The sequence below is a fragment of the Aulonocara sp. 'chitande type north' Nkhata Bay genome, linkage group LG14 (assembly GCF_057382095.1).
Source record: "Aulonocara sp. 'chitande type north' Nkhata Bay isolate Kocher_YH1m ecotype deep benthic linkage group LG14, A_spYH_male_GT1.1, whole genome shotgun sequence".
In the NCBI taxonomy this organism is placed as follows: Eukaryota; Metazoa; Chordata; class Actinopteri; order Cichliformes; family Cichlidae; genus Aulonocara; species Aulonocara sp. 'chitande type north' Nkhata Bay.
Genome location: NC_141357.1, coordinates 5,186,984 through 5,211,680, shown reverse-complemented (window position 1 = coordinate 5,211,680; position 24,697 = coordinate 5,186,984). Strand labels below are relative to the sequence as shown.

The 24,697-nt window shown below is 40.1% G+C and overlaps 1 protein-coding gene across 2 annotated transcripts in view; it reads left to right on the top strand.

Annotated features, from left to right (window-relative positions):
- Window positions 1–11,411, top strand: part of nlrx1 (NLR family member X1) — a 30,772-nt gene extending 19,361 nt beyond the window's left edge. The window contains exons 9-12 of one of the 2 annotated variants that reach the window (XM_086260674.1): window positions 572–658; window positions 3,607–3,858; window positions 4,469–4,673; window positions 9,995–11,409. In XM_086260674.1, the coding sequence (XP_086116800.1) occupies window positions 572–658; window positions 3,607–3,858; window positions 4,469–4,673; window positions 9,995–10,132 (682 nt within the window). In that variant the 3' untranslated portion in view covers window positions 10,133–11,409. Of the gene's footprint in view, window positions 1–571; window positions 659–3,606; window positions 3,859–4,468; window positions 4,674–9,994 lie in introns of both variants that reach the window. The other variant, XM_086260675.1, reaches the window with a different exon arrangement.
- Window positions 11,412–24,697: the final 13,286 nt, after the last annotated feature.

Sequence of the window (24,697 nt, the reverse complement as noted above, 5' to 3'; positions counted from 1 at the left end):
TCCCGAGGTCAAAATGGGAGATGCCCCCAAGGGTGGTGGAGAATGACCGAGCTAAGATCCTGTGGGACTTTCAGATACAGACGGACAAAATGGTGGTGGCTAACCAACCGGACATAGTGGTGGTAGACAAACAGAAGAAGACGGCCGTAGTGATCGATGTAGCGGTTCCGAATGACAGCAATATCAGGAAGAAGGAACACGAGAAGCTGGAGAAATACCAAGGGCTCAGAGAAGAGCTCGAGAGGATGTGGAGGGTGAAGGTAACGGTGGTCCCCGTGGTAATCGGAGCACTAGGTGCGGTGACTCCCAAGCTAGGCGAGTGGCTCCAGCAGATCCCAGGAACAACATCGGAGATCTCTGTCCAGAAGAGCGCAGTCCTGGGAACAGCTAAGATACTGCGCAGGACCCTCAAGCTCCCAGGCCTCTGGTAGAGGACCCGAGCTTGAAGGATAAACCGCCCGCAGGGGCATGCTGGGTGTTTTTTATATATATATATATATATATATATATATATATATGTATGTATATGTATGTGTGTGTGTGCGCATGTAATTGTCTCTGTTGTCTTCAGTCTGCAGTTTAACACCCTTGGTCCTGAGTCCTGCAGTCTGCTGAGAGACCTACTGCTAGATCCCAGGAGTGTTATTAGATCTCTGAAGTAAGACTCTACTTTTATTCCAGTTTTGATGTTTTTAGCCCAAATGTATGTAACCAAATGAGTCACATCTTTACTTTGGCACTGTCTTTTAATTTTATGTAATAGATTTCAGAATTTGATTGCATAATTTGAAAATGCATAAGTATTGGAAAGATTAAGAAAAAGTTGCACAACTTGGTTTTACATTGCAACTGCAAACACGGTACAAGTAAGACACTACCAGAATGTCAGAACATCAATTGAAACTTGAATTCCAAGGAGTTTAGGGGTAAGATTAAGCCAAAAATTAAGCCAAATAATTATGGGCAAAGTAATAAATTAACTGGACAAGAAAATATGCCCTAAAGCGCATATGTTTTTTGTTTTTTTTAATTAAAAAGGGTTTTAGTGGGTGACAGAATCATGGACATGGTCATGAATATTATAAACTCAAGCTCTTTAAACTGCATTTGAATTGAAAAAACAGAGAAACAAAAATAATATCACTAGCCAAAATAGGGCACAATTAAAAATAGTGTTATTTTAAGTACTTTAAGTACATTTTTAAAATGGTATTGTATTTAAATAATAATAATAAAAATTTCAACATAAGGTGCAATTTTTCTTCTTAAACAAATAAGGTAGAAACATAAAAGGTTGAACAGCTTTAAACTCTGAGTATCCTTAGCCAAAATTATTTTGTACATTAGGTTAAAACAATGTGATCATTGAACATTTTAGTGCAAAAACCCCCCAAACCCATTAGATTCACAATAGCTCCATGCTTATTTACCGTCTGTCTCTTTCAGCCAGTTACTTTGACAATCTAACCTGTTCAGATTTTCAGAGCTCTAGGCAACTCTCTTTTTTGTTACTATGTGACCTGCAAGTTAGAACAGTCTCTCTTACATGGGACAGAAGTGGCAGGACTAATCAAATACTTGCGGGCTATGACAGACAGCTGTGGGTGGGTCCCTTCTCGCCTGGACCATCACTTCAGCAAGCAGTCTTTCTCGCTGATGGTGGATCCTGCTCTGTACAAATTCAGGGCCCGTTACACAGGGCTTCCTCATCTGCATCAGTCTGAAGACAATGAAGAGAGGAGGCTCTTTGTCTTTGCTGGCTCCTTTGTGGTGGCGTCTTTACACTGAGGCAGCAGGGCCTCAAGGCTGGTCCAAACCTCTTCTTGCTCTCCCCTTGCAAAACAATATAAATCCTTAAAGCGTGGGTCAAGCACAGTAGCTATCTTGAGCCACTGATGGTAACGTGTAGCTACAGGTTGAGATAGGTCTTTTACAAAGGCAGAATAAATTTCACCATGTGTTTGAGTCATCATTGGAGACCTCCATGGTGTGATGCAGGTGGCAGAAGATAAAACCACTGAACATGAGACATATGTCTCACCTCCAAGATTATTATTAATCTACACAATAACTGTCAACTATAGAGCTTTTTGAAGAAACTGTAACAATAAGTTAAAAACTAGTTTTATTTACCTGCATGGCTCAAGAACAGTTACCAGCTTTTGGAGTTTTACCAGCTTTGATGGAGTTAAAATGACTAGCTTGTGCTTTGTTTGTCTAAAGCAGCAAAAACAGCCTCTTGATTCTTTAGTAGACCAGAAACCGTATCCAGCATTTTATCAAGGCTTCTGTTGGGTAGTCTTTTGAAATGAAATTTGCCTCAGATCAGTCCTAGCAACGCGCTTTTGTCTCGTTCTTTAATAAATTTGCATGCTGAAAAAAATGTTTTGTCTCTCTCCCATTTCTTCTTGTAGCATGTCGCAGCCCTACTTGGAACCTTGTTAAGATCCAACCATGCAAAATATGGTGGTTTTAAACTCTTGATCAGGACTGAATAGGTCAACCTTTGTTAAGGTGTCTTATGCTTTGTTTGACAGCTGTTCATTATGTTTTGTTTTGTTTTGTTTGGGGGGGGGTATATCAAATGATGCTTCTTATTTGGCACACATAAAACTAAAAGCTACCGGCCTAATCTGGGAGACAGTCAAAATAACAGACAGAATTAAGAATTCAGCTCAGCTAAGCTTAATGACAGAGTCATAAATTTAGTGAATCCATGTTTTCCCAGGTTGTCTATGGGAAGTCTGAAGACCGTAAAGAGACTCACCTGTAAGATTACACTTAAACCTGTGACTCACCCCAGGTTTAAGTGTAATCTTTCTGAGTTGTTTGATGTGTTAACGGCCATTTGCTGGGAAAAGTTTTGATAATGACAAGCACCGTGTTCATTTTCTTTTTGTTTTGATTTCTTCTTTTTTTCTTCTTCAAAACAATATAATGGCACACAAGCTGGACCTTGATCCACAGTTTAAGGGTGCTCTACAGTGTAATATTAAAGTTGAACTTCACCTTCCAAAAAGAGTCAAATTTGTGAGTCTATGAAATTTTATATCTTTGGATATTATATCTTTGGACTTATGTTTGACATGTCAATGGTTAATAATCAAATTTACTCTGTACATGTTGTTCTTTTTTTCTCTTTTTTATGACATAATGGTTTAAAAGAGCAAACTAACATTTCAATTGACATCATTTTCAGTTTGCTAAATGTCTTTCTTCCACATTAATTATATATGGGAAAGGTTTATCACTGTGTAACATCCCCTCTTCTTTTAACAACAGTGTTTGACTCAACATTGAGCAAAGTCTAAATCAGAGGAAAGTCACATACTGTTCTACCTGTACGATTGCTTCAAGAGAATTGATTGTGCTATTTTATTCACATTCATTTATTGTTACTTTCAGTGTCAATTCTAATGACCTGGCCATTGGATTGTGGTTTATTTATTATTACTTTTTTCTGATCATCAATTAGCTACTGACCGGAGTTATAGTCCTTAGCCTATATTTTTGCTACGAAGCCCTAACACCTTCATTTGCACATGGAGTTTATTCTTAGTCGTAGACCAAACCAGAAATGCCATATTATTCCATTGTGGTCTTCAGATTGTGTGACAACCCTCTTATGGAGTCTGGAGTCCAAATCCTGGTGGAAGCCCTGCCAGAGAATCAGTCCCTGACAAACTTGTCCCTGATGCACACTGGACTGGGGGATGAGGGTGTCCTGGATCTGGCTAAGAGGCTCCAACAACACAGAAGACTCCAGGAGCTCAACGTGGCCTATAACAATATTGGAGACGACGCAGCTCTACTTCTGGTAGATGCCTGTAGAGAACATCCCAGCATTCAGACTGTACAGTAAGAAACTTCTCACTATATCCAAAGCTCAACATTTCTTTGAGGTTTAGTTGTGCTATAATGTTGTATTTTTATAGACCACATTATAAATAAATTCTGATTCCACTGTCCTTTTTGCATTATAAATATTTATTTATTTTTTTCATAGAACACTGACAGTTTTCGTAACATGAAAAAAGCACCTTACTTACAGTTTGGCATATATTAAATTATAAACCCTGATATTGTTTTGATGCATGTGTAATGTAAGTTGTAAGTCCAGCTAAGTAAATCCCAATAGGTTGATTCTGTTCATCTGGACAAAGCGTTTTCAGTGGGAGAAACATTTTGTCTTCTTCCGACAGAAGAAGTCATTTGGATGAGTGACAAAGCATTTCTCCCACTGAAAACGCTACGGCCAGATGAACAGAATCAACCTTTTGGGAATCCTGATATTGTGTCATCAGATAATGGATAGAATTTATCAATTTATTACTCCTGTGAATGAGACCAAGAACATTTTAAAATGGACTACATATGGTAAAATGCAAAAGGCCTCAGAGACACACTAAAAGCATGCAGTCTTTCATGCAAGCCCTACAGAAATTTTTTTGTCCATGTCTTTGTGCAGTTTATATTTGAACCCTCTCAGTAAAGTGGCGAAGCAGTCCCTGTATGCCCGAGGTGTTCCCCGTAGCCACAGTGGTCAACGGGTCAAGGTCCTGGCTTCTGTCACTGAAGGGACAGACCTCTCTGAGAACTGGCGCCCCATTCTCAATGTTATACGAGAGAACTCCTCATCCTGGGATCAGCAGCATGTCATACAGCAACTAAAGGTATATACATACAGTACAATGTAAATGTAAAAATGTACATAAAACATGTCATTTAAAAAATGATTCATACTGTGTGGGTTTTTAAAAGCCTGTTTTTTTTTTTTTTTAAATAATAGGTTAAGCTCAGCATTTTTAAGATACTTGTGTTTAAGTGTTTATAAACAAGACATGAGAAACCAGCCAGCTGGTGTTTTTCACCTGCTTGTCCAGTTGTTTGTTGTTTTTGTACGTCAGAACGCACCCCCAACACACAGGAGCATACAAAGAAGCACTGAACGCCACAGTGTCAGTGCTTCTTTGTCAGTGGACTTCAGCCTCCAGGGGAAGAAGAGACCGATGGAATTAATCACGGGAACTGGTGGGCTTCCTGAAAAGGCCTCGCAGGTTCCCCCTCTCCGGCAGCATTGCTGGACAACCTCACATCACCACTAAGCATAACCGAAACCACATGTCTGAATGTGTTTTGAGCATACCCGCAAACATCGTCCCACCACTTTATTAAATCTAGGCCAGTCCATTCCACATTTATGGGTTGTGTAAGGCAGAAGCTAACAGCAGCCGATGTTTTGCTTTTTATTTTAATTTCTAATAACACCACATAATATTTTTTAAAGGCACCAACTACACATGTAGTTCTGCTTCCAACAATGCTCCAGGCTGAACCACGTTTTGGTGGACCAGGGTCTGCATACAACCTGAGTCCACCATAGCCCAGCGTGTACCCCTTGGCACTCAACTCAACTATCCAATCCAAAAACAACACAAACACATTGGGTTATTGTCTCCCCAGAAACACTTCCCTCGTGCTTGTGGAAATCTGTTTTTTCCCCCCCATTTCCGTTGTCGTTTTTCCTATTTCTGTTTTCTTTTTTCCTATTTCTGTTGTGTTTTGTGTGCTTTTGCAGCATTTTTCTTATTGCTGGTGTTTTCTTAAGTTGCAGTCCGTTTGGCCTCTCAGGGCCACCATAGAGGAGGACAAAAGGTTTCAAACTTGTCCAGGCCTTAAACCTCATGTGTATTCTTCCTAGTAGTAGCACATCCATAAAAATAAGGCTTTTATGAAAACACTGAATACAAAATTGCTTTCTTGAGAAAGACTCAATTTATAGTTGACTATTAAATTTTGCATAAAATAAATTTTACAAAGTAGCTTTGAATAGCAGAGATGCAGAAATGTCTGCAGAGCCATGGCTCAGTGTCTGAGTGTCACAGACCTAAATGTATGCCCATTTATATTTTTTAAATTGTTTACATTTGGACTTTTATTGTATTTTCATAAGTTTTACTGCTTTTAATTAAGCAATAAATACCGCTGCGCAACAGTAATTTAGCATTAAACAGTTAACCTGTTGAACCCCAATGGTCCTGGTACCAGAGGGGAGAGGGAGAACATCAGGTTTAATGGGATGTACCGCCAGATCTATTGTTTAAATAAAGACATGTGTGATATCCACAGAAATGTCAGAATCTCAGCTAAAAGCTCACAAAACTATTTCAAAAACCGCAAAACTGGTAAAACAGCAAACAATTAAAAAGCAGGCAAACAGATTCTGCAAAAGGATGTACTCGCGTTTGTCTGTGTTCACCTGGCGGCCAAGGACATGTGGTTGAGTGCTGACAGATTCTAAAACTGCAAGATTTATCACTCGCCGACCAAAATTCACTGAATAAGCAGCAAAAGAAGATGAAAACTATACTGCACATTTGAAAAAACATTGTAATTCCCTTTTAATTTTTACTGTCTTGGTTCCACCACAATAAAATTGCACTTTCTGCAGAGCTGTACCTCTTAGCATGCTTCGAGACCAGTTTTCCATCATCTGATAAGAAAGCCTAAACTGTACAAAGGTTGCTGTAAAATCTACAACAACTAGCTGGCAGCTGGATGCCAGTAACTTACTGTAAATACAAATCACAGTAACCTTACTGTATTGTGCATTTATAGTAGTACCGTAATTTCCTTTACAGTACTAGTACTGCATTTTTACTGTAATTTCTTGTACTGCACTTTTCCTGTATTATCCATTTACAGTATTACTGCAATTTACTTTTGGGCACTTTATGTGATGTTAGCGTTAAGATCAAAATAAATCCCCACAGCTGTCAACTACATCTGCTGGTGTCGCAGTGACCCAAGAACAAAAAAGCACATAAAATGAATTACACATTTTACTATATCAATCCCTTTGACCAGCTCAGGGTGCACAGTGGAGACTGTATAATTTTCATGGATCTCGCTCTCATGCTTACTTCCTGCTGCATCACTATCTACCTTTGCAGGGTTCTGTAAAGCATGTTAATGTTTTCTGCTGATGTGTAATGTGAAAGATGATTTCACGTGAAAATAAGTTTTTCAGTTAGGAAACAGGCAAGTAATATTTTCCATCTCTTATGTGCCATTTAAAATGATCACACAAAATGTACAAATCATGAGATGTATGCTGGCATCCCTCAACCTCACAAATCACTGCATCCATATGAGTAGGTGTACAGCTCAATGAAGGTTTTTTTGACTGTGTGTGCTTGGAGTGCATGTGCAATGTAAGTGCAGCAAGTGTTCAAAAACTGCATGGACAATTCATTAAGCCACAACCAAACATGGGTGAACATAGGTTCCAATGCATTTTGATATGGCGATAAAATCTAGTCAGTGTCCGCGTTGATACATTGCACTGTTTGTACACAAATGGCGTGACTATTTTAATAGTTGTAATTAACTTCTGACTTGAGCAATATTAACCTTGTGACATATGTAATATCATTTAATACTAGACATGAAGGCATATGGGTTTAAACTTAACGTTAAACGCTAATGTTAGTCATGTGACAAGCATTAGAAAAGTGTTAGTTATACCACGCGTTAGGAAGGTGGTGAGGGGGAATGAAGATAAAAACTTTATTTTTAAGTTTTCTTTTATTCCAAAGTTACTAAATACTGATCCCCCCCCAACCAAACTTAGTAGGCAAGGAACATATATGCACCTTAGATTTGTCGTTTCGCTTAGATTGACTTCAGTTAATTTAGTTACAACAGCTTACTCACCCGCTGAGTTTTCACAGCAGTTCCAAACCAAACCTAATCCAGATACCAGGCACAAAAGGCTCCAGTGAACACCTCACAAATAGTGACTCGGGCCAAAAGCTTTAAGAAAGAAGATATAAAACAAAGCTTTTCCAAATACAAATTATGTTTAAATAACTTGTAACTAGTAATATTAGGCAACCTCTTCACAGGATAGATAGCAAACAGTTAAACATTAGTATCATATACTAATGGCATTAACAGTGACAGCATTAGCAAATAATTTTCAGACGGTAATAAGGCCAAAACTATTTGCTGGGCTCAATAACCAATGTAAGCTAATAACCAGTGTATGACAATACACGACTCCTCTATCTTTATAAACAGTTAGTACTGCCTTTTGTAAGAAAGTTGAGAGGAAGCGAATCAAGTTAGAAGCATGTGTGTCTAAAAAATTGTTTGAGGATAATAAGAACATGGTACTCTTTTTTTGAATTAATGTTTTCTCCAGAAAACAATCATTTTTCTTTTCAATGTCAGTCCCACAAAACAGTTGAAGAAAGTTTGAAAGAAATCTCTATAGCCATTGGTCAGTTTCACCTAGGTCAGTTTACTACTGTAAAACAAATTTACTGTAGGAATAATTACAGTAATATATATTTTCTCTTATATATATTTACTGTTGAATTTACTAAAGGTGTTTACAGGGTTATTTATGCTATTTAATAATGAAGAAATGTAACCTTTCACAAATTATGCCAAATTGCAAACACTTATAATAAATATACAAAATGCTATATTTCTAATAAAAAAAATTTTTTCTATTACAGACATTTCTGGGGGAGGGTTACAGCTACAGTTTATAAAAAAACAAAACAAACAAACCCCAAAACAAACAAACACAAAAACTGAAGAGTCTGGGCAATGAGCTACCACAAGTTTTTCTGTCATTCTACACATTTATTTCTTACAATTTAAGTCCAACGAGTCGTGCTGACAGCTTTCTTTGTTTTTTACAGCAGCTTTTTCTTTATCATGTAGAATAACAGTTAAATATGTAACTTCTTTACGCTGACAGAATGGAGAATTTACTGGTCCGGCTGCTTAAGATCAAAGTGGGTTGTATGTGACCCACAACTAAAATGAGTTTGACACCAACGGTATATGATATATTGCCAAGAAGCATTATTATAACAAACAAGTAACCAAATACAAATTCTTTGCTTTATGTTTTAAGTTTATATGTAGCAATTCCACATTTGTATGCATATATTTTCATTATTACCTCAAGCCTACCTTCTAAACTGGAGTTTCTGAAACATGAAAACCCACGTAAACATGCTTACTTATTCACATCATATAAGGGTCTATTTGGATAGTGTTTAAGTCTTAACAAGTCTGTTAGATTCCAGTTTTGCTTACACCAGCTAACAGTATCAAAAACAACAGTTCAGGATATCCTCAACTCACCTCAGTTTAGCTGTGATAGACAGAAGTTAATAAACAAGTGTTATGATACTTGCCATCCATAAACCCCAAGTTAATTCATCTAGATATTGTCTTTTCAAAGGAAGAAACATTTTCCCACTCACCCAAGTGACTTCTTTAGTCTCAAGACTCAAGAAAACTCAATGTCTAAATAAACAGTATCACCGTTCTGGGGAAGAAACTGCAAGCAAGCCAAGATTCAAACAGAAAATATTTCATTAAAAAAACAACCTTGAAAACACAAGACAGTGGGTCAAAGACCCAGGATCATGACATCCAGTTAGTGACACACATTTCTACCCCTTGGCTTTAAGGGCATTTTATTCCCCTCTGTTTTCCCTCCTGAGCATTAGCACCTGAATAGGTGTCTGGCAGACATGAGCTGTGATATGATGACCAAGGTCTGTCTTTAACTCACTTACCAGTACTGTTACGCTGGCACTCCTGTTGCATTTATAATGTAGGAATTTGAAATATTAGAGATCCAGGTTTAGATGTTTTTTTTGTTTGTGTGGAACAAACTGGATGCTTTTGTGGAAAGCATCCAGTTTGTTAGTATTATGACATATATGCTTCTGAAGATGGCATTGAGACAGCATTTTTTCCTAGTGTGACACCTCACTCATGTTGTCAGAGAACAGGGATCATTGGATTAGGGACCTTAAGATATGAATTCGATTTGCAGAATTAAATTTGAGTCATTTTACATGTACAAACACCCAACTTAAAATTGATGAGGTGAAATGCACAAAAAAGATTGATTGTCAGGTGTGTGTCAGTAAAACCAGTGGCCCTTTGTTCTTTTTTGCAGGTCTTTCTCGAGGATCTGGAGTGGGGGCGTCAACAGCAGCAGAGCCTCTGGAAGAGGCTACATTTCCGCAGAGTTGAGAAGAGAGTCCGGAAAATTCTAAAGATGTATAGGAACAATTTACCTCCCTCCAAGAAGTAACCCAGGAGGTGATCAGGAAATGAGTGTTCAAGTTTGAATAGGATGAATCCAGATAGGAGAATCTTCAAACAGCAATGACTAATAGTCTAGGACAGGGGTTTTAAAACAGGCCAGCGGACTATATCAGGCCCACAATACAATTTTTTCTGGCCAGCAAAATAATTTCATATGTCAGTTATTGATGTGGTCTCTATGTGGGAGCTGAATCTTCAGCCCTGTTGAGAATTCCTGCAGACAGGGGTTGGGCTTTATTTTGATAGGTACACCATGCGGACAATCACGTGTTACATTCCCCTTAAAGGTCCAGGGGATGAAGGAAAGTAATAAAAGTTGTCCAGGTTGAACAAAGAAGATAGAGAGGCCATTCATATTATGCAAAGTAATTAAGCAATAAACAATTAAATGACAAAATAGTTTCTGATTTTCACTTTCTACTATAGAAATGTCTGTGTTTTTTTTATGACTACAGTTTAATTTAAGAAACAACAACAACAAAAAACTGACAGTCCAGACAATGAGCTACCCAAACCTTTTCTGTAATGTTACACATTTATTTTGTACAGTTAAAGTCCAAAGACTCATGCTGACAGATTTCTTTCTATGTCACAGCTGTTTTTTCTTGATTATGTAGAAAAACAGTTAAAGATTTAACTTCTTTACACTGACAGAAAGACAGTTTCACTGGTCCGGCTACTTAAGATCAAAGTGGGCTGTATGTGACCCTTGATGTAAAATAGTTTTGACACCTCTGGTCTAGGAGATATAGTTTCATCACTGTAGAAGAGATTTTGCTCTTGATTCTACAGTAAAAACTACACTGCACTATTCATAACCATTTAAAAGACCCAAACACAATCAAACTGTATGGCTTTAATGTGTGAGGTGCTCCACATGTGACTGGATTGTGAATTTTTAGTTGAATAGTTTGTCATTTAAAGTTGCTTTTAAAGAGCACATTTTTGATTTATTTCACATTAATAATTGAAATGAATTTCCTTGTATTAGCAAGCACAAGAAAGAGAGAGGTAAAGGACATGCAGTTTGTCATTTTCATATGAGGCCAAAGCATTGAGACATTTGGTTGCCTTGAGTGAAAGTCTGTTTTTATATATCATCTTCATTAAATGCATCTTTTTTGCACAAAATAAGCCAACAAAGTACACTGCAGTAAAACAAACAACTATCAGCATCAAACAGAATGTCTGCATGTGTAATTTACATATGATTAAGAACAGAAAGGAATATTTTGAAAACACGTGTATGCTAAGTAAAGGATTTCTCAAATGTTAAAACACAAAAGCCAATCCTGTAACCCAAATGACCAGTAGTCTAAACACATTTACTAAATGTAGCCACCATATTCCAGTACCATAAACACATGTCACATGAAGACACAATTCACAAAACACAACCCTCTGTACTCATAAATCTAAACACATTTTTCCTTGCTAAAACACATGTTGCAAAACAACTCTGCTCATATCCTCAAATGAAAGCCCATGTGATGCAAAATGCTTGCCACAGTCACCAATCTTTGAACACAGGGAACACACCTGGCGTCATTCACTACACACAATGACTCAAAATTGAAGACACTTGTTGCTAATGCTGTACCCACATGTAAAAGCAAGTTCAGAGTGCACAGTATGCTGAAGGTTCCAAACAAACACAATGGATGAAGGCAGAGTCAGGGGAAGAGGAATTTGATGCAGAGGAGGGAGAAGAGCTGGCCCTGGAAGAAGAGGAGCAGGCCAATGAGGAAGAGGAGTTAAAATGAGAGGAGGAAGAGGAGCGACCAACGAGGAAGAGGAGAAGGCCAACATGGGAGAGGAGAAGGTCCAGGAGGGAGAGCAAGACAACCTCGCACCATCATTACGGACGAGATGCGAGCAACAGCTCAGTGACATGATGCCGCACAGTGATTGTGGTGTGTGTGGTGTGAATAACGTAAATAAAAAAACTTCACACCCTGTTCATGTTTTCAAGATTACTGTTGTGTGCAATAGATTCTGTTTTTGCATTGAGTTGTGTTACAGTAGTGTACATACATGCAGGATTTTCTATAGATTTATACTACTCATATGAAACTCACAAATCTAAATGCCTAATCCTCTGCAGAGATCTACGACGATCCGTTACTGTATAGTTTCTAAAATATGCATTGGCAGTTATGAAACAAAGAACCTTCTCACAAATTGAGCATTGTGTTTTCAATTGTTTTGCTGTAGTGTGTAATGCTGTGTATAGTGTTTATAGTTTTGACAGCTTCGAGCTGCTCTCTTGGTGTGGGAGTTTGAGTTTTGCAGTGGGAAGGTGTGGTTGTGTTTATGTAGCTTTAGAGAAGGGTGTTGTGTTTGGACATTGGGGGACCTGGTGGTAACGTTTGTGAAATGTGTTTTAGCATTTGAGAAAAACTGTAATATACAAGACTTGATAATAGAATAGAATTCAACTTTATTGTCATTGCACATGCACAGGTACAGGGCAACGAAATGCAGTTTGCATCCATCCAGAAGTGCTTTAGTGATATAGATATATTACAATATATATTAGCAATAATATAGATATGTGAGTATATTACAGAAATGGGTCTATTATGGTATGTTATAATGTACACGGTATGAAGTATGTTGTGAATATTCTATAACTATAAGTATGTACAGGCTATGAACAGGATATAAATATGAAAAACTATACAGAATATGAAATAAATAACTTTACAGAATCTGAGATATACAGCTATACATACATAAATGGCCAAAATACATACAGTACTGTATATATTGTATATAGTAAAGAAAAAAGAGAGAGAATGCATTTCCTGATCGAAATGCAGTGTGAATGCTGATAGCTGAATGGTTTGAGCTGAAATGTAATAACTGCTGAATCTTTGGCCTTCAGGTGAATGATTCAGTGGATTTCAACTCATTCAGCATTTTTAAATGGATTGGATTTATATAGCGCTTTTTTTCAAGGCACCCAAAGCGCTTTGCAATGCCACTATTCATTCACTCTCACATTCACACACTGGTGGAGGCAGCTACGATTGTAGCCACAGCTGCCCTGGGGCAGACTGACTTTTTCACCAAAGTGCAGACCTGTTGAAAGCTGAAGTTCACGCAGAGTTTCAAAGTTGGAAAGTAGCTGAACATCTTTAAAATCCACATTAGAAAAGCCAACTGATGACAAAAGAAAATATAGAGTCAGAAAACATCTGAATGAATATTAAAAGCTCATCTTCTAAACCACTTAAAGAGTGGAATTGGAAAAGTGGAATGAAGTATTTTTAATGTCTTAACTCGAGGATGACAAATGTAAAAACAGAATGTTTGCAGAATATCTGCGTCGTGTGTGAGTGTGCATGTGTGTGTGTATCGGCATGTGTAAACATGTATGTATGTGTGTGTGTGCATGTGTGTGTGTATCGGCATATGTAAACATGTATGTCTGTGTGTGTGTGTAAATGTGTTAAACTAAAATAAAAAGGTTATTCTTAGTTAAACCGGTGCTTTGTAACAGTGAGGATGGGGAGAGTTGGTGGCTGCACGGCCAGATCTTTTACAAACGCTCCACTTCGGTGGGAGACAGTCATACAGGAGCGAGCATCCCTGAGAGAATCAGGTGGGTCTTCACGTCAGTAGCCAGTGTGGGCAAAAATGACATTCTCTCTGACTCCTGGTGCGACCCCGAGATGGGGTCCACCAGTAAAACAATTTAAAATCGAGGTGGCCCTAGCTTTTACCAATGAGGAAAAGCACTGTCAGTGCCTGACCCCCTTCTGAAATTGGGTCAGGCCCCAATTTCAGAAGGGCCTGACCAATATATAATAGAGTGGAGGAGGCCAGGTTTAACCTGATCCCTGTGAAACAGCTTTTTGGGGAGGCACGGACCCCACCTTCGCTCAACTCCAGCGGCCCCGAGTGACCGGAAGTTTTTGCCAGCCTGAGTCGAAAGATTGCAAGCAGGACTTCGCCCAGAGGTTTGGCTACCTTCAACCATTACCAATAAAATGGTGTGGGACGGTTTCGATCCAGCCAATCAGGAACAGGGTCGAATTTACGACCAGCTACCCAGAGGTTGGAGGAGGTCTTGGGCTTGTGGGTGGCCCCAGAAGTTGCCTTGCTCGTCCTCCAACTGATGACTGCCCTGGATGGGGGGCGCTTACATAGATGGCCATGTCTTTACTTGTCAGCATACATCTGATGCTTCTAAATAAGCTCATCCCAAGTGATTGTTAAGCTGCCCTAGCTGAATGGAATAGTATCATATTTTAGCTTTCTACAGTTCTTCTTGAATATAAAAGGGTTTTTTTGTATTAATTGTTCTGGTTGCTTTATGTGAACATGATAAGTAGACAACTTGTTTCTAATAATTTGTTTCTTTAATTTAATTTTGCAAAGTTACAACCTCAGAAAAGAAGAAGATGTTGCACATGGAATTCTCTCTGAAAACCTGACAAAGGTGGGTCGTGCCACACATTGCTCAGAAGAACAGCGTGCTTTAATCAAAATGTTGATTGGAGATGGGAAAACATAAAGAAGTGCAGAAAATGACAGGCTGCTCAGCTTAAATGATCTCCAATACTTTAAAATGAAAAGCCAAACCAGAGAGACGTGCAAGAAAATGGAAGACTACCATTCGAATGGATCAAACAATAGCCAGAATGGCAAAGACTCAGCCAATGATCAGCTCCAGGGAGATGGTCTGAAGTTACCTGTGAGTACTAAGACAAGCTTCTTCTAATTGTCAGAGTCTATCGGCAAGAAGCCCCCAGAAAATCCAACTGTTTAAAAAAAAAAAAAACCCGTGCTGAAGAGGATACAATTTGCCAAAGAACATATCAACTGGCCTAAAGAGAAATGGAGAAACATTTTGTGGACTGATGAAAGTAAGGGCCACAGACAGTTTGTCAGACGACTCCCAAACACTGAATTCAAGCGACAGTACACCTGAAGACCGTGAAGCATGGTGGTCCAAGCATCATGATATGGGGCTGTTTCTCTTACTATGGTGTCAGGCCTATTTATTCCATACCAGGGATGATGGATCAATTTGCTTATAACAAAATACTTGAAGAGGTCATGCTGCCTTGTGCTGAAGAGGAAATGCCCTTTAAATGGGTGTTTCAACAAGACAATGACCCCAAACACACCAGTAAGCGAGCAGTATGTTGGTTCCAGACCAACAAAATTAAGGTTATGGAGTGGCCAGCCCAATCCCTGGACCTTAATCCAACAGAAAACTTGTGGGGTGGCATCAAAAATGCTGTTTCTGAAGCAAAACCAAGAAATGCAGAGGAATTGTGGAAGGCTGTCAAATCATCCTGGGCAGGCATACCTGTTTACACGTGCCAGAAGTTGGTCGACTCCGTGCAGCACAGATGTGAAGCAGTTCTCAAAAACAGTGGTTATACCACTAAATATTAGTTTAGTGATTCACAGGAATGCTAAATCTTAACTTTTTTTTTTTTGAGTAAATATTTGAGTTTGTAATGGAAAAATGCAGACACTGCTATTTTTTGAATTGCCCAATATCATGTTTTCCTTCATTTTCTGTAAAGTAATTGAAATATTGATACATCAAAAGATGAACAAAAGAGTAAAATACACTCAACAAAAATATAAACGCAACACCTTTGTTACTGCTCCCATTCCCCATGGGATGGACGTAGAGACCTAAAATTCATTCCAGATACACAATATAACCATCCCTCCCAAACAGTGGTCACAAATCAGTCCAAATGTGTGGTAGTGGGCACATCTGCTATATTGAGATAATCCATCCCACCTCACAGGTATGCCACATCAGGATGCTGATCTGACATCATGAGTAGTGCACAGGTGTACCTCAGACTGCCCACAACAAAAGGCCACCCTGGAATGTGCAGTTTTGTCTCACAGCAAAATGCCACAGATGCCACAAGCAATGAGGGAGCGTGCAATTGGCATGCTGACAGCAGGAATGTCAACCAGATCTGTCGCCCGTGCATTGAATGTTCATTTCTCAACCATAAGCCATCTCCACAGGCGTTTCAGAGAATATGGCAGCACATCCAACCGGCCTCACAACCGCAGACCTCGTGTAACCACACCAGCCCAGGACCTCCACATCCAGCAGGTTCACCTCCAAGATCGTCTGAGACCAGCCACCCAGACAGCTGCTGGAACAATTGGTTTGCACAACCAAACAATTTCTGCACAAACTGTCAGAAACCGTCTCAGGGACGCTCAACTGCATGCCCGTCGTCCTCATCGGGGTCTTGACCTGACTCCAGCTCGTCGCCGTAACAGACTTGTGTGGGCAAATGCTCACATTCGATGGCGTCTGGCACGTTGGAGAGGTGTGCGCTTCACGGATGAATCATGGTTCACATTGTTCAGGGCAGATGGCAGCTGAGAATGTCCCAGTTCTTGCATGGCCAGCATACTCACCGGACATGTCACCCATTGAGCATGTTCGGGATGTGCTTGACCGGCGTATACGACAGCGTGTACCAGTTCCCACGAATATCCAACAACCTCGCACAGCCATTGAAGTGGAGTGGACCAACATTCCACAGGCCACATTGTCAATCTGATAGACTCCATGCGACGATGTGTTGCACTGCATGAGGCAAATGGTGGTCACACCAGATACTGACCGGTTCTGGGTCCCCAGACCCCCAATAGCGCAAAAAACTGCACATTCCAGGGTGGCCTTTTGTTGTGGGCAGTCTGAGGTACACCTGTGCACTACTCATGATGTCAGATCAGCATCCTGATGTGGCACACCTGTGAGGTGGGATGGATTATCTCAATATAGCAGATGTGCCCACTACCACACATTTGGACTGATTTGTGACCACTGTTTGGGAGGGATGGTTATATTGTGTATCTGGAATGAATTTTAGGTCTCTACGTCCATCCCATGGGGAATGGGAGCAGTAACAAAGGTGTTGCGTTTATATTTTTGTTGAGTGTATAATATGCAGTGTTCCCAATGAATGGACAAAAATATTATATGGATTTTGAGCTTTATTCGTGTTCAAAATAATAGCAGTGTGTTTTAAAACACAACTGTGAATAGTTTCCGTTCTGATCATCCAGTCACAAAAGATGATTCCAAAAGTCATCAACTGACTCAAACTGCCCAGATTTAAACCACTTATCTGCTGAAGACAAATCCACCAATGGAGAACAAGCCTGAAGTTAACGGGCCAGTCAGAATGCTCTACCCAGTGTGCCTGCACTAACTACTGACTGATTCTGTTTCTCTGTGGCAAATCACTGTCAAATTTGTCTCGGTGCACGTGTTGAAAAACTGCTTCTAAATCCAATACTGTAACTCTTATGAAAATACTTTTTGAACTGTGAGGGTCTTAAGCACTACACAACAGTGTGTTCTTTATGTTCCCGCTGTCAAAATTGTGGCCACAGGAGTGATTTAAAAGTGGGGTCTCTCCTGCTGCTGAGACAAACTCCTCACTGAAAATACAATGTATCTCTATTGGTCGGTTTAGAAGGTACTCCCTAGACTCGGATCCATGCAGTTAAAAAGGACTCTTTAAGACTCTCTGCAACAAAAGAGTCCTGCAGGTGTGTTTCTGTTAGGCACAGTTAAAATCAGAATGAATATTGAAAGCTCATCTGCTTTAAATAACTTGTAATGTAATGTAAAAATAAATGTGTTAACATTAACTTAAGTTGAACAAACATTCTGTAGAACAAACTTTAAAATACAGCACAATGTGTTTCAAACATCCATCCATCCATCCATCCATCTTCATCCGCTTTATCCGGGGCCGGGTCGCGGGGGCAGCAGCCTAAGCAGAGAGGCCCAGACCTCCCTCTCCCCAGCCACCTCCTCCAGCTTATCCGGGGGAACACCAAGGCGTTCCCAGGCCAGCCGAGAGATATAATCTCTCCAGCGTGTCCTGGGTCTGCCCCGGGGCCTCCTCCCGGTGGGACATGCCTGGAACACCTCACCCAGGAGGGGGCATCCTTGTCAGATGCCCGAACCACCTCAGCTGGCTCCTTTCGATGTGGAGCAGCAGCTGCTCTACTCTGAGCCCCTCCCGGATGGCCGAACTTCTCACCCTATCTCTAAGGGAGAGGCCAGCCACCCTTCGGAGGAAGCTCATTTCTGCCGCTTGTATCCGCGATCTCGTTCTTTCGGTCACTACCCACAGCTCGTGGCCATAGGTGAGGGTAGGGACGTAGATCGACCGGTAAATTGAGAGCTTCGCTTTTACACTCAGCTCCCTCTTCACCACGACGGACCGGTGCAGCGTCCGCATTACTGCAGCCCCAATCAGTCTGTCGATCTCCGGCTCCCTTCTCCCATCACTCGCGAACAAGACCCCGAGATAGTTGAACTCCTCCACTTGGGGCAGGAACTCATCCCCGACCCAGAGTGGGCACTCCACCCTTTTCCGGCTGAGAACCATGGCCTCAGATTTGGAGGTGCTGATCCTCATTCCCGCTGCTTCACACTCGGCTGCGAACCGTTCCAGTGCGAGCTGGAGGCCCCCACCCGATGAAGCCAACAGAACCACATCATCCGCAAAAATCAGAGATGAGATTCTGAGGCCACCAAAGCGAAAGCCCTCCGCCACTTGGCTGCGCCTAGAAATCCTGTCCATAAAAATTATGAACAGAACCGGAGACAAAGGGCAGCCCTGGCGGAGCCCATCACCCACCGGGAACGAGTCCGACTTATTTCCGGCAATGCGAACCAAGCTCTTGCAACGGTTGTATAGAGATCGAATGTTTCAAACATATTGTGTATATATATTTTTTTATTTGTACAAGATGATAAATGCACTGGCTGAACTATGGTAAAAGTAAAGTTCATTAAAGTTTATGTTACATTGAAAACCTTTGTCCAAAAATATAATTGTATACTTTTGAAAAAGCTTATAGTTAAATAAACCAAAATCACTAAGATTTTTGTAAAAAGAATAGCATTTATTTAGCGGCATTTCCAGGAGAAAATGACTGAAAATGCTGCATGCGAGAAAATGCTGGGAAGACTGAGCAGCAAGACAGAGACTCTAACAGAACAATGGGACAGTTTTTTTGTTTTTATGGGTCTACAACATGATGACAATGTGACATACAGTCTGAATTAAGAATTAACTGTGTATGCAACAGTTTGTTTGTTTGTTTTATTTATTCACTGAGTGTGGTTTTTGTTGTGTTGTGTTGTTATGTTATGTTTTTCTTAAATGTTCAAAATAATAATAAAAAACTTCAATTACAAAAAAAGAATAGCATTTCCAATTTCACATATAGACACACAAACTGGTTTAACTGTCATAATTGCTGTGATGGGTTTTTAAAAACGCAATCTGTAGCCTGTGTTGTTCTCTCAGAACGAATGAAGCAGCTGTTGAACCTTTATTTGCTATGTGGGCAGTCCTTGGGTCCACCCTCCCTTCCTCCCAGTCACAGTGAGACTGGGGCAGCTTGGCAGGATGTTGAAGTGGAGAGAGAGAGACCCAAATGCAGCCTCTGGCTTAGATGGGATGAATGAGCTTTATTTACACATGGGGTAAATAAAGAGACAGAGCAGAGATGGGAAGGACAGAAACTAAGGAAAAAACCTAAACTTGGAAAATCTAACAAATCTGAAACCATAACTCACAGGATGACTTTGCAGAGAAACACAGATGGACCAATAACAAGCGGAAGAAAGGAGCAATCAGGGAATGGGAGACAGGAGGAAAACACAGCTCGGAAAACTAGACACAATACACACAGTACAGGGACTATCAAAATAAAAACAGGAAATACAACAGGTATGCACAGACACGAGCTTGACACTAAGACATCAGATAAGGCAACAGGGAGGGAGCACAGAGACACAGAACAGAATGAGAGATAATTTGGGGCCAGAGTTACCAAATTCCGCCATTCCTGTCTCCCTCCATTACGATAACCATCTGGCACAGGCCCAGAGAGCAGATGTTGCTGCATTGCAACAGCATTTTGCAGACGTGTTCTCCCCCTGCTGGGCTGTACGAATCTCATAGAGCACCATTTTGAAACGCAGCCTGGTGTGAGTAATAGAAGAGTCACACAGCGTGTGGTGTTGCCCCATAGCCCCATAGTTCTTACAGTTCTTATAGGTAGAGAAAGATGGGTCTATACGGTTCTGTGTCAACTACCTCAAGGTCAAAAAGTTGTCACAGTTTGATATGCATCAAACTGTGACAACTTTTTGTCACAGTTTGATGCGTATCTCGTGCCCCGGGTTAACAAGCTCCTGGACTGGTTAGGAATGGCTCAGTTTTTCAGAGCACTGGTTTTCACCAAGGGCTACTGGAAGATTCCTTCCAAGGAGAAAACCTTCTTCACTCCATACGGTTTGTATCAATTCATCAAACTTCCTTTCGGATTGTTCAGAGCCCTCACCACGTTCCAGTGCCTCGTGGACCATGTGCTACGGCCGCATACTGTATATGCTGCAGCCTACCTGAATGATGCCATAATCCACTGTAACACCTGGGCAGTCCTAGAGTCCCCGAGGGAGGCAGGGCTCATGGCCAACCTGAAGAACTGTGCATTTGTACTGGGGGTACCACTTGGGAGGCGGACAGGTGGGCTCTCAGATGGATAAAACAGCAAATGACATTTGTGCAGGCAAAAAAGGCCCTCTGTGTGTGAGGGTGAATGCGAGAGAGAGTGAGTGTCTGTGTACATGTCTTTGTCACAAATGTACTTAATAATGAGGGTGGGAAGCCATTTTTCACCAGGCTGTCAAAATTGAGGAGATCAACAGATTTTTGAAATAGTTTTGGCATTTAATTTAAAGCAGTAACAAGGGCAGGTCTGAAAGCTTAAAATTACAATTCATGATGAAATACTTCCTGTACTGAGTTTGTAGGTTAGTAAGGTAATACTGTCTGTTTTTAGAATTTCTATCTGCGATGTTTCTGTTGACATGGAAAATCTGAGTGTAACGTTGTTCTTGCCTATTTTATTGTGTGTGGAATCAAATCTTGCTTCATAACCTTTTGCCCTGGCTCCATTGTTGGACTGTCCATTGTTCAACAATGGAGGACAATAAAGTATCAAATGCAATGCAAAAATTATATATAAATATATTTTGAAAAAACACATCATACACAACATGATATAGAAAAAAAAAGTTGATTTTGTTATAACGGTTATTAAACTCTTATTAAAATCATCAAAGACCCCAGTCACCCATCACATGGACTCTTCACCCTCCTGCCCTCTGGGAGGCGCCACAGGAGCCTCCGGACTAAGACCACCAGGTACCGGAACAGCTTCTTCCCCACAGCTGTCAGACTCCTGAACTCTGCCTCCTGACATCTGACCCACGTTAAACTCATGGACTGAACATACACACACACAATGGACAACTGTACCCTCAAACACACAATAATAACATGGAGTGAACCACCACTCACAACCACTAGCACTTTATATAGCCTCTGTAGAAACTATCTACACCCTCACTTATCTTAACTGCACTACTGTATAGCTCTGTGTAAATAATCATTCTGTACATTCAATAATCTTTAATCCTACAACTGTTTACAACTTGCATAGTTCCCATTTCTGTATAGCTGTATATCTCAGATTTCTGTAAAGTTATTTATTTCATATTCTGTATAGTTTTTCATATTTATATCCTGTTCATAGCTTGTACTCACTACAGCCTGTACATACTTAGTTATAGAATATTCACAACATACTTCATACCGTGTACATTATAACATACCATAATAGACCCATTTCTGTAATATACTTACATATCTATACTATTGCTAATATATATTGTAATATACCTATATCACTAAAGCACTTCTGGATGGATGCAAACTGCATTTCGTTGCCCTGTACCTGTGCATGTGCAATGACAATAAAGTTGAATTCTATTCTATTCTATTCTAAACATCTCCTTTCCAAAAAATCTGAATTTTCTGGCTATTTATTGATGGGTTTGGTCTTACAGGGTTAATGACCTTATACTACCATATCACAAGTACATCATAAGGTCCTAGAGTGTTTAAAAGTAGAATGGGAGGCAGAGCCTTCCGTTTTCAGGCCCCTCTTCTTTGGAACCAGCTTCCAGTTTGGATTCAGGAGACAGCTACTATCTCTACTTTCAAGTTTAAGTTTAAAACTTTCCTTTTTGTTAAAGCATATAGTTAGGGTTGGATCAGCTAACTCTGAATCCTCCCTTAGTTATGCTGCAATAGGTGTAGGCTCCTGGGGGATCCCCATGATGCATTGAACATTTCTTCTTCAGTCACCTTTCTCACTCACTTTGTGTTAATAGACCTCTCTGCATTTAATCATTATTTGTTATTAATCTCTTGCTGTCTTCCACAGCATGTCACAGCACGAGGAGGAAGACAGAATGGACATTTCATGGACGTTTCATTGGTTCTTTTCCTACAGCAATGGTTTGACAAATTCCTCGACCACTTGTCATTTTGAGCTGATAGTAAATTTAACAATAGATGTTTTCATCCAGGAAGGAGTGCAAAAACTACATGTATATGGATATGTATTTACAGTATTCATTTTAATTATCTGTCTTTTAAAACAGCATATTTGTGAAACGATTTTAAGATTCTGAGTGTATTTTACAGTGTTGTCTTCCTTTAATTATAGGAAATGTTATGTTTATTGATAATTAAAATGTTAATTTACATTAGACGTGTTAATTCATATGCTGATTTTGCAATTGTATCAATATTTTATTATCTAAAAACAGGAGTAAAATTCTGTAAAATCCACAAGAAAACTACTGTTGAATTACAGATTCTTTTAAAAAAGGGATTAAATATGACCTTTTTTTTGTATTTAGTGCAACTCTAAATACAAATATTTATATATATATATATATATATATATATATATATATATATATATATATATATATTAGGGGTGCAACGATACACAAAATTCACGGTTCGGTTCGATACTTTGGTGTCACGGTTCGATAGTTTTTCGATACAAAAAAAAATGTTCATGCCTTTTTAATTTGTCATTTATTAAAATTATAAATATATATTTTAACTCAAAAGTTAAAAGTTTTTAAATTTAATAATGGATTGGATTTATATAGCGCTTTTCAAGGCACCCAAAGCGCTTTACAATGCCACTACTCATTCACACACTGGTGGAGGCAAGCTACGGTTGTAGCCACAGCTGCCCTGGGGCAGACTGACAGAAGCGAGGCTGCCATATCGCGCCATCGGCCCCTCTGGCCAACACCAGTAGGCGGTAGGGTAAAGTGTCTTGCCCAAGGACACAACGACCAGGACAGAGAGCCTGGGGATCGAACCGGCGACCTTCCGGTTACAGATACGCTTCCCAACCCCCTGAGCCACGGTTTAACCCTAACCCTTGTGCGCGTTTTTTATTTTGACAGCGAATGCACACCTGCGGACCACTTATGTGCAGCCCTGGTTATTTAGCTCATCATATTGCAGCCACAGAAATTCTTTTGTCCATGAAACCATGAAGCTGCACTTTCTTTTTGCCTTATAGTCTGATTTGTCATAACTTCTCCGTTTTGTGGTAAGCTTTTCTTTGGCTGTCACTTCTTCACCCTGACCTGTCTTATTTGGCTCAGAAGAAATGAAATATAAATCCTGCTGCTTTTACACACGCACTCACATAAGCTCAGCGATTCTCTGCGCGATCAACCTCTCACATGTTTAAGCTTGCTGCGGGAGATTTCACTTGTCATGTTTGCATAGTAAGCTAACGATTAATAAGACGATGTCAGAGGAATTGGTGCACAAATTATCATCACTCACAGATCAGTGCTGTCGCTCTCTATACACAGTTCGCGCGATTGCAAAGTGAAAGCAAAAAAACAAGCGGAAATTCAAACGCGATTTCAATATGTCACATATTGACAGTGGCTCACTGATGCCAATGACATAATTACCCAGCTACATTTCTGAAAGAATGCAAAAGCATTGACATATATTTTTCCTTCCTACAATAGCCCGACGGGCAGGGAAGAGATAGATTTTGGTAGCCCGACTGAAAAAAATCGCTAGCCCCAGGACGTCGGGCTAGCGATATTGCAAGCCCTGTATCTGATTGAGGAATCACTCATCTTTGGAAAAGAGAGTTTATTACAGAGAAATGGCTCTTTCCAAAATAAAAGCTATACTATCCGCTTCTTCTGGGCTATATTCTCAGCAGCATAAGGAGAATCATGTGCTAACAGCTGTCTAAATGACTCGGCTAAAGTTAGTAGCATGCTTGTTGTTTTTGTCTTTGCACTAGGATGATGTCGGCGTAAATGTGCAGTCATATTCGTTGTGTTCCCACTAGTGCTTTCAGGTTAATCTCGTTGAAATGACCTTAACGCCACAACACGGCAAATCTCCGTTAACGAGCTACCGCCGATCGCTCCTTGCATGGGGCTAGACGGCCAACACGTTAACGAGCTAACTGCGCTAACACACTAGCTCCCACCCATGTAATTGAGCATTGCACGGCACATCCAACATACTGTTTTACTTTAGTCCATGACGCGCTTACCTTCAGGGTCATACGTCACATGAAAACCAAAATAATTCCAAAC